The following is a 13,581-nucleotide window of genomic DNA, read 5'->3' as shown; positions in this document are numbered from 1 at the left end:
TAAGCTGTAAACCGTCATAAGCAAACAGGAAAATGCTAGTCCATTGCCCCCCCCCCCCCCCCTTATTTTACGCTGCTGCTACTCTCTGTTATTATTTATGCATAGTCACTTTAATAACTCTACCGACTGCACATGTACATAAACTCAGCAAAAAAAGAAACGTCCTCTCACTGTCAACTGCGTTTATTTTCAGCAAACTTAACATGTGTAAAAATATTGTATGAACATAACAAGATTCAACAACTGAGACATAAACTGAAGTTCCACAGACATATGACAGAAATTGAATAATGTGTCCCTGAACAAAGGGGGGATCAAAATCAAAAGTAACAGTCAGTATCTGGTGTGGCCACCAGCTGCATTAAGTACTGCAGTTCATCTCCTCCTCATGGACAGCACCAGATTTGCTGAGATGTTACCCCACTCTTCCACCAAGGCACCTGCAAGTTCCCCGACATTTCTGGGGGCAATGGCCCTAGCCCTCACCCTCCGATCCAACAGGTCCCAGACGTGCTCAATGGGATTGAGATCCGGGCTTTTCGCTGGCCATGGCAGAACACTGACATTTCTGTCTTGCAGGAAATCACACACAGAACAAGCAGTACGGCTGGTGACATTGTCATGCTGGAGGGTCATGTCAGGATGAGCCTGCAGGAAGGGTACCACATGAGGGAGGAGAATGTCTTCCCTGTAACACACAGCGTTGAGATTTCCTGCAATGACAACAGGCTCAGTCCGATGATGCTGTGACACACCACCCCAGACCTTGATAGACCCTCCACCTCCAAATCGATCCTGCTCCAGAGTACAGGCCTCGGTGTAACGCTCATTCTTTCGATGATAAACGCAAATCCGACCATCACCCCTGGTGAGACAAAACCGCGACTCGTCAGTGAAGAGCACTTTTTGCCAGTCCTGTCTGTTCCAGCGACGGTGGGTTTGTACCCATAGGTGACGTTGTTGCCGGTGATGTCTGCTGAGGACCTGACTTACAACAGGCCTACAAGCCCTCAGTCCAGCCTCTCTCAACCTATTGCGGACAGTCTGAGCACTGACGGAGGGATTGTGCGTTCCTGGTGTAACTCGGGCAGTTGTTGTTGCCATCCTGTACCTGTCCCGCAGGTGTGATGTTCGGATGTACCGATCCTGTGCAGGTTTTGTTACACGTGGTCTGCCACTGCGAGGACGATCAACTGTCCGTCTTGTCTCCCTGTAGCTCTGTTTTAGGCGTCTCACAGTACGGAAATGTATTGCCCTGGCCACATCTGCAGTACTCATGCCTCCTTGCAGCATGCCGAAGGCACGTTCACACAGATGAGCTGGGACCCTGGGCATCTTTCTTTTGGTGTTTTTCAGAGTCAGTAGAAAGACCCCTTAATTGCCTACCGTCTGTAAGCTGTTCGTGTCTTCACGACCGTTCCACAGGTGCATTTTCATTAATTGTTTATGGTTCATTGAACAAGCATGGGAAACAGAGTTTAAACCCTTTACAATGAAGATCTGTGAAGTTATTTGGATTTTTACGAATTATCTTTGAAAGACAGGGTCCTTAAATAGGGACGTTTCTTTTTATGCTTGAGTTTATTACCTCAATTACCTCGACACCGGTGCCCCCGCACATTGACTCTGTACCGGTACCCCCTGTATATAGCCTTGCTATTGTTATTTTACTGCTGTTCTTTAATTATTTGTTACTTTTATCTCTTACTTTTTAGGTATTTTCTTAAAACTGCATTGTTGGTTAATTGTTTGTAAGTATGCATTTCACTGTCGTATTCGGCGCATTGATTTGATTGTGTAACGATTGATTGAAATAACTTTTCATTAGATAACAAGTTGTATGTTTAGATGGAGGTAGCTGATTTTGTGTCATGTACAGAATTTCATGTTTTGAAAGTTTTAATGCATTTTGCAAATTAAATATGTAACTTTGGCCAACGTGTTTCAGTTTGGGGCTTCGTGTTAATTGTTTGGACAAATGTGCTCAAGCAATCAAGAAAATTGTAATTCGATTTATCACCCAGCTCTAGAGTGATTGGTTATATAAACTGATCTATCCAGTGTTTGGACGTGTGATTGGTTAGATAAGGCAGTCTAGCCAGTGTTTGGACATGTGATTGGTTAGATAAGGCAGTCTATTCAGTGTTTGAACATGTGATTGGTTAGATAAGGCTGTCTATCCAGTATTTGGATGTGTGATTGGTTTGATAAGGCAGTCTATCTAATGGTATCATCCACCTGTGCTGCATGATGATAGCAGGAGAGTGTGAAGCGAGACCAGTAAAACACAACATTCCACAGAGATAGCGTCTCTACAGCGAATCCGAACACAGGAGCCTGTGACAGTCAGGACTAGACCACTAACATGTAATGCTAGTGAAGACGAGGGTGTCTATTCCCATGCAAGTGCACACATGAATACACAGATACGCAAATGGACACACACAGACACACACACACACGTATAGACAAACACAAAGTGGACTGTGCACAAACACACACACACAGGCAGTCACACAAACAGAAACACACAGACACACACATGCACACACACATGCACACACACACACACACACACAGACTCACTGACAACACACACACAAATCACATTCCACTCCATCTCCCCCAACACCACCTCCTATCCACCATCTGGCTGTTTTGAGGCTCGGATGTCTCTGGGGTAAGGTGAGCTCTGAGGGGGATTGTGTGTGTGCGTCCTGTGGGTGGTGAAAGCCATGGAAGACTGGCTCCACTGAGCTGTAACAGCCCTAATGCCCCTCAGTTCTCTGTAATGGTCCTTGGCATCATGGTCTCAGGCATCATGGTCTCAGGCATCATGGTCTTAGGCATCATGGTCTCTGGCATCAGAATGGCGGATGGGCCATCTTCCTCAGTCAGGCTTCGAACAGTGGCAGGGCTGGAGGCAGGCTGGGGGGTCACCACTATCACAAAGCCTTTAGAGCTTATTGTAGCCAGAACAAACATATATTCACGATTTCACTAATATCATCAAATCAATAAATCAGAGCACGTTTTTGGCTCATTCAGTAGTTTTTACCTGATTAAGTAGAACCCTGTTGAAAAATTATGTTAAAAGTATAATTTATATTCCAAAAAGATACATTGACCATAAGAATTTTAATGCTTCCTATTGTCATGACTTTTTGATTTATGGCCCAGTGTCAAAACACCGGTTTTAAATTCTTCATCAATATGCTGAAAAAACTTGTGATATTTTGAAGACCAATACATAAAAGTTACTCTCTAGACACACGTCACACTTGTGTTCAGATTATTGTATTTAGCTAAATTAGTAGCTTATAAACAGCACACGCACCAGTATTTACCAAGCGGTCACTCAAGACTGGAATTGATTAGCTTGTTCTACTGTGATCAAAAACAAGGGCAAATTAATCACTCACATCAATATTGTATTGAAATCAATTAACTTGAGTATACTGCATATATCTGTTGATAAATGAGAACCTGTTGTAGTAATTCGTAGGCGATGTCATGGCGACGTGGGCTAGAAAAGCTCATGTGCAGAAACACGTCATTGGGTCTAACGGTCGCGTCGCGCCGAACTGTGCATGTGCAGGCCGTCAAAACAAAGGCACTCCATCAATATAAAGTTGTTTTGATGAAAATGAAAACGTGTCAGTATCACGACTTCCGCCGAAGTTGGTCCCTCTCCCTGTTCGGGCGGCATTCGGCGGTCGAAGTCACCGATCTTCTAGCCATCGCTGATCCACTTTTCATTTTCCATTGGTTTTGTCTTGTCTTCCATCACACCTGGTTCCAATTCCATCAATTACACGTTGTGTATTTAACCCTCTGTTCCCCCTCATGTCCTTGTCGGCATTGCACTACAGAATTACCGACCAAACTATGGAGTCAGCAGGAGCAGGTACCCCGGGTATAGGGGTAGAGGAGCGCGTCCTGGAGCACGCAGCAATGCTCCACCATCTTGGCACCGCCATGGACCGCGTTGTCCAGACAATGGACCGCTGGGAGAGACAGGGAGTTCTTCCAGCGCCTCCACCAGCACAATCGGAGTCTCCCCTGAGCGCCCCTCTTCCTCCTGTTCCCAGTGGGATTCGTCTCTCACTGCCCCAGGAATAAGACGGAAAGGCTGCGAACTGCCAGGGGTTCCTTTTACAACTAGACCTATACCTGGCCACCGTCCACCCGGCTCCGTCGGGCCATGAGAGGATGTCCGCCCTCGTCTCGTGCCTCACCGGGAAAGCCCTGGAGTTGGCCAACGCCGTGTGGAGAGAGGGAGATGCGGCGTTGGACCAGTTTGAGGAGTTCACCCGCCGTTTCCGGGCTGTCTTCGACCACCCGCCCGAGGGTAGAGCAGTGGGTGAACGCCTCTTCCATCTGAGGCAGGAGACGAGGAGTGCCCAGGAGTTCGCCCTGGAGTTTAGGATCCTGGCTGCCGGCGTGGGATGGAACGACAGGGCCCTGATCGACCATTACCGCTGCAGTCTGCGCGAGGACGTCCGTCGGGAGTTGGCCTGCAGAAACACCACCCTCACGTTCGACCAGCTGGTGGACCTGTCCATCCGGCTGGACAATCTGCTGGCTACCCGCGGATGTTCAGATCGGGGACTGGTGGTTCCATCCTCCCGCACCCCCTATCCGATACCCATTGAGCTGGGAGGGGCGGTGTGCAGAGAGACCGGAGGGGGTTCCAGCTCGTGCACCATCTGTGGCCGCAGAGGTCACACTGCCGGTCGGTGCTGGGTTGGTTCCTCTGGGGATCGAGGCAGCAAGCAGGGCACTCTGGCGTCACCCCAGGTAAGCCGGCACCAATCTCACCCAGAGCCCTCAGTTGCACATATGTTTGTGTGTGTCACTTTCCCTGAGTTTTCCCCAGATTCCCAGCATAAGGCGCTCGTCGATTCAGGCGCGGCTGGGAAATTTATTGATAGAGCGTTAGCCCATAGTTTAGGGATCCCCAATGTTCCCGTGGCTGTGCCCTTCCCCGTTCATGCCTTAGATAGTCGACCATTAGGGTCAGGGTTGATTAGGGAGGTCACCGCTCCTTTGGGCATGGTGACGCAAGGGGGTCATAAGGAGAGAATTAGTCTCTTCCTTATTGACTTTCCTGCGTTTCCCGTGGTGCTGGGCCTACCCTGGTTAGCTTGTCATAACCCCACTGTTTCTTGGACACAGAAGGCTCTCACGGGGTGGTCGCGAGAGGGCTCAGGTAGGTGTTTAGGGGTTTCCGTTGGCGCCACTACGGTGGAGAGTCCAGACCAGGTCTCCACCGTGTGCATTCCCCCTGAATATGCCAATTTGGCTCTCAATTACCACCCCATCGACTGGGCGATTGTGTGATAAATCTCCTGGTAGACGCTGCACTTCCCAGGAGTCACGCGTTTCCCCTCTCACAGGCAGGGACGGAGGCTATGGAAACATAGGTCTCCGAATCCCTGCGTCAGGGGTACATTCGGTCCTCCACTTCACCCGCCTCCTCGAGTTTCTTTTTTGTGAAGAAGAAGGAGAGAAGTCTGCGCCCGTGTATTGACTATCGGGGTCTGAATCAGATCACTGTGAGGTATAGTTACCTGCTACCGCTCATAGCCACAGCGATTGAGTCAATGCACGGGGCGCGCTTCTTCACCAAACTACATCTCAGGAGTGCTTACAACCTGGTGCGTGTCCGGGAGGGAGACGAGTGGAAGACGGCTTTCAGTACGACCTCAGGGCACTATGAGTACCTTGTCATGCCGTATGGGTTGATGAATGCGCCATCAGTCTTCCAAGCCTTTGTAGACGAGATTTTCAGGGACATGCATGGGCAGGGTGTAGTGGTGTATATTGATGACATTTTGATATACTCAGCTACACGCGCCGAGCATGTGTGGAGACATTGGATTGAGGAGGCTAAACACCCTTTTCTCATCTGGACTGACCACCGCAATCTGGAGTACATCCGGGCAGCGAGGAGACTGAACCCTCGCCAGGCAAGGTGGGCCATGTTTTTCACCCATTTTGTGTTTACACTTTCCTACAGACCAGGCTCCCAGAACGTGAAGGCAGACGCATTGTCCCGGCTGTATGACACAGAGGAGCGGCCCATGGATCCCACTCCCATACTCCCCGCCTCCTGCCTGGTGGCGCCGGTAGTGTGGGAGCTGGACATGGACATAGAGCAGGCATTACGTGCAGAGCCCGCTCCCGTCCAGTGTCCCGCTGGGCGTCTGTACGTCCCGTCTGCTGTTCGTGACCGGTTGATCTATTGGGCCCACACGTCACCCTCCTCTGGTCATCATGGGATCGGTCGGACAGTGCGCTGTTTGAGCGGGAGGTACTGGTGGCCTACCTTGGCTAAGGACATGAGGGTTTATGTTTCCTCCTGCTCGGTGTGCGCCCAGTGTAAGGCTCCTAGGCACAAGCCCAGAGGTAAGCTCGTGCCCTGGGCCGAGATGGCATAGAACTCACGTCACCCCTCCTCCACTAACCTCTCTCCCTTCCAGTGCGTACTGGGGTGCCAGCCGGTTCTGGCACCTTGGCATCAGAGTCCGACCGAGGTTCCTGCGGTGGACGACTGGTTCAGGCGCACACAGGAGACATGGGAAGCTGTCCGTGTTCACCTTCAGCAGGCCGTGACGCACCAAAAGGTGAACGCAGATCGCCACCGCAGTGAGGCCCCGGTGTTCGCACCGAGGGACCGGGTCTGGCACTCGACCCAAAACCTGCCCCTCCGCCTGCCCTGCCGGAAGCTGGGTCCACGGTTTGTGGGGCCATTTAAAGTCCTGAGGAGAGTGAACGAGGTTTGTTATTGGTTACAGCTTCCACCCGATTACTGTATTAACCCCTCGTTCCATGTGTCTCTCCTTAGGCTGGTGGTGGCTGGCCCGCTCCAGGAGTCTGAGGTGCGTGAGGTTCCTCCGCCCCCTATAGACATCGGGGGGGGGGGGGGGGGCGTACTCCGTTCGCTCCATACTGGATTCGAGGCATCGGGCGAGGGGCCTTCAGTATCTCGTGGAGTGGGAGGGGTACGGTCCGGAGGAGAGGTGCTGGGTTCCGGTCGAGGACGTGTTGGACCCTTCAATGCTGCAGGAGTTCCACCGTCTTCGCCTGGATCGCCCTGCGCCTCGCCCTCCGGGTCGTCCCCGAAGCCGGTGTCAACTCGCTGCTGGAGCCGCGCGTCAAGGGGGGGGGTACTGTCACGACTTCCGCCGAAGTTGGTCCCTCTCCTTGTTCGGGCGGCGTTTGGCGGTCGAAGTCACTGACCTTCTAGCCATCGCTGATCTACTTTTCATTTTCCATTGGTTTTGTCTTGTCTTCTATCACACCTGGTTCCAATTCCATCAATTACATGTTGTGTATTTAACCCTCTCTTCCCCTCATGTCCTTGTCGGTAATTGTTTCTTGTAGTGCTTATGCATGGTATGCTGGTATTTACCGGGTTTAGTTTGACCCAATTATTGTATTGTTCTGTTGACGGTGGTTTATGGATATTAAACGGCACCGTTGTAAATCAGTTTTCGCTCTCCTGCACCTGACTTCTCTGCCGCCAGTACACATTGCACTACAGTCAGTTTGTCACTCTCACGAGGTTGGAGTAATAACATGTTCAACTACTTAAGACATTGGGTCTAATCTGAGTTGTGCCTTTCGAAATCGAGAAAATGAACAGCTAAGGAAGAATTGTTCACTTCCCCAAATCCAAACCGCGGTCTGGTCTGCTGAGTCTGCTTCGCGAAGCATTCCCGGAGGTATCGTGATGTTGGGCCTCTGGGTTTAGAAAATGCTTTGGGTAAGTGTTAGATTTCATAAGTGTTATGAAGGCAGGTGCCAGGCCAGCAGCAAAGTATAACTATTTTCTCTCCAAGCACTCTAATGTAACCATTACAGGTTAATAACACGACGCAACGCAGAGTGCCTGGATACAGACCTTAGCCGTGGTATATTGGCCATATACCACAAACCCCTGAGGTACCTTATTGCTATTATAAACTGGTTACTGGTAATTAGATTAGTACAAATAAATGTTTTGTCATACCCATGGTATACGGTCTGATATACCACAGCTGTCAGCCAATCAGCATTCAGGGCTCGAACCACCCAGATTATAATAGCCCTACATACCACTCGGCTCACAACACAGGCCAGAAGTGTACACTATAGATGCTGCAGGATATGGAAAGTGTAGAATTGCATTCTACTTCACACAGCATTATAGGTCAGCAGATCAGCACTAGCCCTGTAGCAAAGATGCATACAGGCCCATACACACAAGCACTCACACACGTATGACTGTGTTTCACCCCTCCTTCCCATACAGAACAGGGCTGTTTTTTATCTTTCTCCATTTGGAGAGAGGGAGTGAGAGGTGAGGACTGGTCTTCTAAACCTCCATTAGTGACTTCTCTCTCTTCATCACAGATGGGGTCAAGGTCTCTCTCTCTCCCTCTCTATCAAACACAAACACAGTCAATTTTATTACAAAAAAAGTACTTCTGTTTGCTGAATCTACTGTAACGCTGCTCTCTTCTTATTCAGACATCATATAGATACTGCCTAGAGAGAATTGGGTCCGTGTTATTATACTAGGAACTGATATGACAGAGAATGTGTTGGTTTGACTGGAAGATGACGTGGCGGTTGAAGCTCATGCATGAACATGTACTAGTCTTATTATCGTTAATCCATCATGCCACTGGGTAGGTGTTATTACAGTATCGCTGGTATTCAATACCTCCTCCTATGGGACTGGTTACTATACACACACCTGTTGTCTTCTGGGTTGGACATCTCTCTCTCTCTCTCTCTCTCTCTCTCTCTCTCTCTCCCACACACACGCACAAAGGCTGTTGGATTTGCTATCATCAGCATCAACTTGTACCTATTTAGCAACGGATGACTTCATGATCATGGCTGTTCTTTGCCAAACACAATCTTTACGTTTTTCATCTAACTCCCTTTTCTCCAGCCCTTTCTCTCTCTCCCACCCTCACTCTTTCTCCTGCCCTCTCTCTTTCTCCTGCCCTCTCTCTTTCCCTCACTCTCTCTTTCTCACCCGCTGCCTCTCTCCCTCCTGCCCTCTCTCATTCTTCTGGCCTCTCTCTCTCTTTCCCTCACTCTCTCTCTTCTCTGGTTCCTGCTGTAGTTGATGAATGTGTCTTGTACCAGAACAGTCAGTCCCCAGCTAGTTAATGGAGGATTTGGTTGTTCTCTCTCTCTCTCTCTCTCTCTCTCTCTCTCTCTCTCTCTCTCTCTTTCTCCCTCCATCTCTATGTCCTCTCTCTGTCCCTCGCCACTTTCTCTTCCCCTCCTCTTCCTCCTTCTCTCACTACCCCTCCATCTATATACCCCTCTCTCTCCTTCTCCATCCATACATCCATTTCTCTCTCCCAGTCAGCTAAGCAGCCTTAATTGGTTTAAGGGCAAACAGAAATAAGCAATGGCTCTATAAGTAGTGGAGAATGACCACTATTGTTGTGAATAATGATACACACTTGCACAGAGAGAGAGGGAGTAAGAGAGAGAGCTGGAGAGAGAGAGATAAAGAGAGAGATGGGGTACTGCACATGCATTTTTTCTCTAATGGAATGCAAATACCTCTTCTCTCTGTCCTCTCTATCATCCCTCTCTTGGCCCAGCCCATGATGATTTACCTACTGTATGTCTCTGTGCTTTTCCTCTCCTCTGCCATTGTGTGTGTGTGTGTGTGTGTGTGTGTGTGTGTGTGTGTGTGTGTGTGTGTGTGTGTGTGTGTGTGTGTGTGTGTGTGTGTGTGTGTGTGTGTGTGTGTGTGTATGTGTGTGTGTGTGTGTGTGTGTGCGCACGCGCGCGTCCTTGCCTGCCTGCCTGTGTCAGTGTGTGGGTGCTTGCCTCCAGCCCCCAAACGATCCCTCACACGTAACCAGAGCCACAGCCAGCCAGTCATTTCTAATGTCCCATAAACAGTTGATAGGATCAGGGTTTTCTGACCCGGTCTTTCTAACATCATGACCTTTCATTGAAGCCATGGCTGCCCTCACACGGACAGACGTCTGCCATCAGTCAGACAGACGTCACTGTGTGTCTCTGTGTGTCTACCAGTCCATCCACCACATATCAGCCTAGTGGAGAAGCTACTCTCTATTCATCACCAATCTGTCCATATGGTCAGTGGTGCCCCCCCCCCCCCCCGCCCCCCCAGACACACACGTAGTCTTATACACAAACACGTCTCATATATACACACAGGGTGATCTCTGACACTGTGTCTGTGATTACGGGGCTGATGTGGTGATTAGGGACAGATAATCAGATTAACAGGGACACAGATCTGGGGAGGGATAATGTGGCAAGGGCTCTCTCTCTCTCACACACACACACACACACACACACACACACACACACACACACACACACACACACACACACACACACACACACACACAGTAACACACACAGAAAGAGAGAGAGAGAGTGAGGCCAACAGATTGTAGATCATATCAGCTAACATCTTAACCTGCCCGTGAGACAATCTCCTTTCAATTAACCAGCCTAAACAAGGAAATCACTCTCATCGCTGGTGTTGCCTGGGTAAACCAATGTGTCTCCCCTACCCATCTGTTCAACCCAATACCCAGCTTTGTCTTTCTGGACAGACCGTTAAAGCTACAGTCAGGGATTTCGGAAACTGTTCAATGGGTCACGTGTGTGTGTGATAGAATACGATGAATATAAACAAGCAAGCAGCGCTTTACTGAATTACATAGCAACACAGCTACCCAGGCAGCATGAACGTTGTAATCATTATGAGAATAAAAAGATGAAACAGAGATACTACGATCATGTAACGCCCACTGCACTTGCTAGTCTTTAATTCATTCCACTTGTTTATGCTAAGCAGAGAACCACGAGAGACCATCTGCTTTGGAGAGTGTGTGAGCATAGAAAGTGAAGTTTGAGAACTCTTCCGTAGTCAAGAGGCTGACGCATGATATGCATGCAGCACATACATTATGTCTAGTGCCCAAGTCCCTCGGCTCCTACACAGGAAATGAAGAACATGTTAAAGCTCTAAGAAGGGCTATTAGCCAAGGATGCTGATGGCACACTTGTCTGTTGATTTCCCTTACACACTTGTGTATCTGTCTGTGCGTGTGGGTGGGTGCCAAAGAGGACCAGCCAGACAGACCAGAAAACAGACAGGGAAAATGATCCTATTGTACGTACATGTAGCCACAGAGTTCTGATCTGGAGGTGCCTCATCACCATGGTTTGATCTGGCGGAGTCATTACTGTCGCTAAACAGTTCCAGCAGCCATCTATAAAATCGCCCGATATTTATCCTACTGCTGCTCGGAGTTGGCGCTAAAAACAAATGAGAAGCCTATGTCAGGACGTGACCCGAACAACATACGGAGCCTACGAGGCGGAGAGGGCTAGCCTACACCCAGGCGCTGAGGACGACACTCGCAGGGAAAAGAGCATCTCTCCCTGTTATGTCACAGATAGTGTTCCAAACCTGATGTAGGCTATAGATCACCACACAATTATCTCATGGAATAATAAGCCACCCCAACAAAACAAATAAAAGGAGGCTCCCACATGTTGGCTATATTTTAATTGTGTAACGAAAACCAATTCAAAGAGAAGTTTATAGAATTTATTGAACCAGTGCGTTGAAGGCTATTGCCAGACCCACTGACACAGAGAGACCACTGCTCCGTCCTATTCGGAATAAAATAACGGGAACCGGCTTGCCATGACCAACGTGCATTCCATCCCCTGTATTCAACTGACATCACAGAGCGCACGCTCTCACCGTTACAATGTGCATGTGCCATTCCATTGGAGAGCCGCGCGAGAGAGCCAGTGTGAGTTCCGGAGCGGAGCAGTCATTCCAAACCATCAAAACACAGCAATGATCATTCCCATAATTTACCTTCCATCGCAGAAACCGTGGTGGTGATGATGACACATAAAACTGCAAACAAATCCACAGTCATTGCAGAAATGTATAGTCCACACAGTCTATAGGCCTATCCACTGAGAACCACGCAGGACACGCACACAAAAAAAATCCCTTCGGTTGTCACAGAGCGGTGTATTCATTCCAGTCAGTAAACCCGTGTTATGAGAGTCACATTTCCAGCCGTACTAAAACAGTGCGTGACAACCAGTGTAGGACCCTGCCGAATGTATGGGATGGAGGCGAGAGTGAGAAGTGGGCAAGACAGCTTCTTTACACCCCGCTAAAGCGGCAGGGCCAATCACAGATTTAAAAGTGAAAATCGCTAACCAATCGCCAATGGTCTGCTCCTCCCAGCTGCATTGTGAAAACACAAAACTTTTCCCTGACCTATTTGAAACGACAGCCGACCGCGTCAGCGAAGGAGAATACCACCACCAATTGGTCCGTTTGGGTATTACATTATTAGATGGTCCTCAAAAATGAATAGAAGACCTACATTTCTCATTTCTCATCTCTCGCTCTCTCTCTCTCCCGTCACCCCATCTCTAACCCAATTGCTACACTCGCATCAACATCTGCTAACCATGTGTATGTGACCAATAAACGTTGATTTGATTTGATTATTCACTCCCATTCATTTACTTCAACGATTAAAACGCTTAAAATTGGATTGGTGATTGCATTTTGCTGAAGGGAATTCCTACTACATTCATTACACCAGTCCAATCCCTAAAAATATATGGGGGGGGGGGGTTTAAGTGCAAAATGCACATTTCAGGTAGAAGGGAGAAAACAGAATTGGTCTACTGTTCCTCTCACTCACAGACTTCCCCCTCCCTTACCTTCCCACTCCAGTGTCTCATGGCTGGCGTATCACTTGGCAGTCTCCCTCCCCTATTATCTTAAATCAGAGTCCCAAGCACCATTTGAATTCATATTACTCTTTAATAGCCGTGGCAATAGATCCACAGGCATCTCCTAATGGAAGTTATATTGGCAATCCCCAGAAGGAGCCATACTCCGTAGTAATTCATGGATTGATACAGTATTTCAATTACATGTTTCAAGGACAAAAGTACATGGTTTTGTTGTTGTGGGGACACTAGCATCAGTAATCTCTAAAAATTATACTTTAAGAAAAATGTTTTTATATTTGTTTGTTCATTTAAAAAATAAAAAATAAAAATATATATTTTATTTTATTGGTCACATACACATGGTTAGCAGATGTTAACGCGAGTGTAGTGAAATGCTTGTGCTTCTAGATTCGACAGTGCAACTAATATCTAACAAGTAATCTAACAATTCCCAACAACTACCTAATACACACAAATCTAAAGGGGTGAATGAGAATATGCACATCTATTGCATAGGCAAGGTGCAATAGATGGTATAAAATACAGTATTTACATGTGATATTAGTAATGTAAGATATGTAAACATTATTCAAGTGGCATTATTTGTTGTGGCATTGTTTAAAAGTGACTAGTGATCCATTTATTAAAGAGTCCAGTAATTGGGTCTCAATGTAGTCAGCAGCCTCTCGGAGTTAGTGATTGCTGTTTAGCAGTCTGATGGCCTTGAGATAGAAGCTGTTTTCAATCTCTCGGTCCCAGCTTTGATGCACCTGTACTGACCTCGCCTTCTTGATGGTT

At 48.2% G+C, this 13,581-nt stretch overlaps 1 protein-coding gene across 2 annotated transcripts in view; it reads right to left on the bottom strand.

The window, feature by feature from the left end:
• LOC106599529 (ephrin type-B receptor 1) overlaps window positions 1-12,228 on the bottom strand; it is a 341,747-nt gene extending 329,519 nt beyond the window's left edge. For both annotated transcript variants that reach the window (XM_014190808.3, XM_014190811.3), the window contains exon 1: window positions 11,897-12,228. In XM_014190808.3, coding sequence (XP_014046283.1) covers window positions 11,897-11,960 — 64 coding nt within the window. In that variant the 5' untranslated portion in view covers window positions 11,961-12,228. The remainder of the gene's footprint in view (window positions 1-11,896) is intronic.
• Window positions 12,229-13,581: the final 1,353 nt, after the last annotated feature.

This window comes from Salmo salar, chromosome 03 (genome assembly GCF_965601325.2).
Source record: "Salmo salar chromosome 03, fSalSal1, whole genome shotgun sequence".
Taxonomy (NCBI): domain Eukaryota; kingdom Metazoa; phylum Chordata; class Actinopteri; order Salmoniformes; family Salmonidae; genus Salmo; species Salmo salar.
The sequence above is the reverse complement of the archived record's forward strand: the minus strand, read 5'-3'. Positions and strand labels throughout refer to the sequence as shown.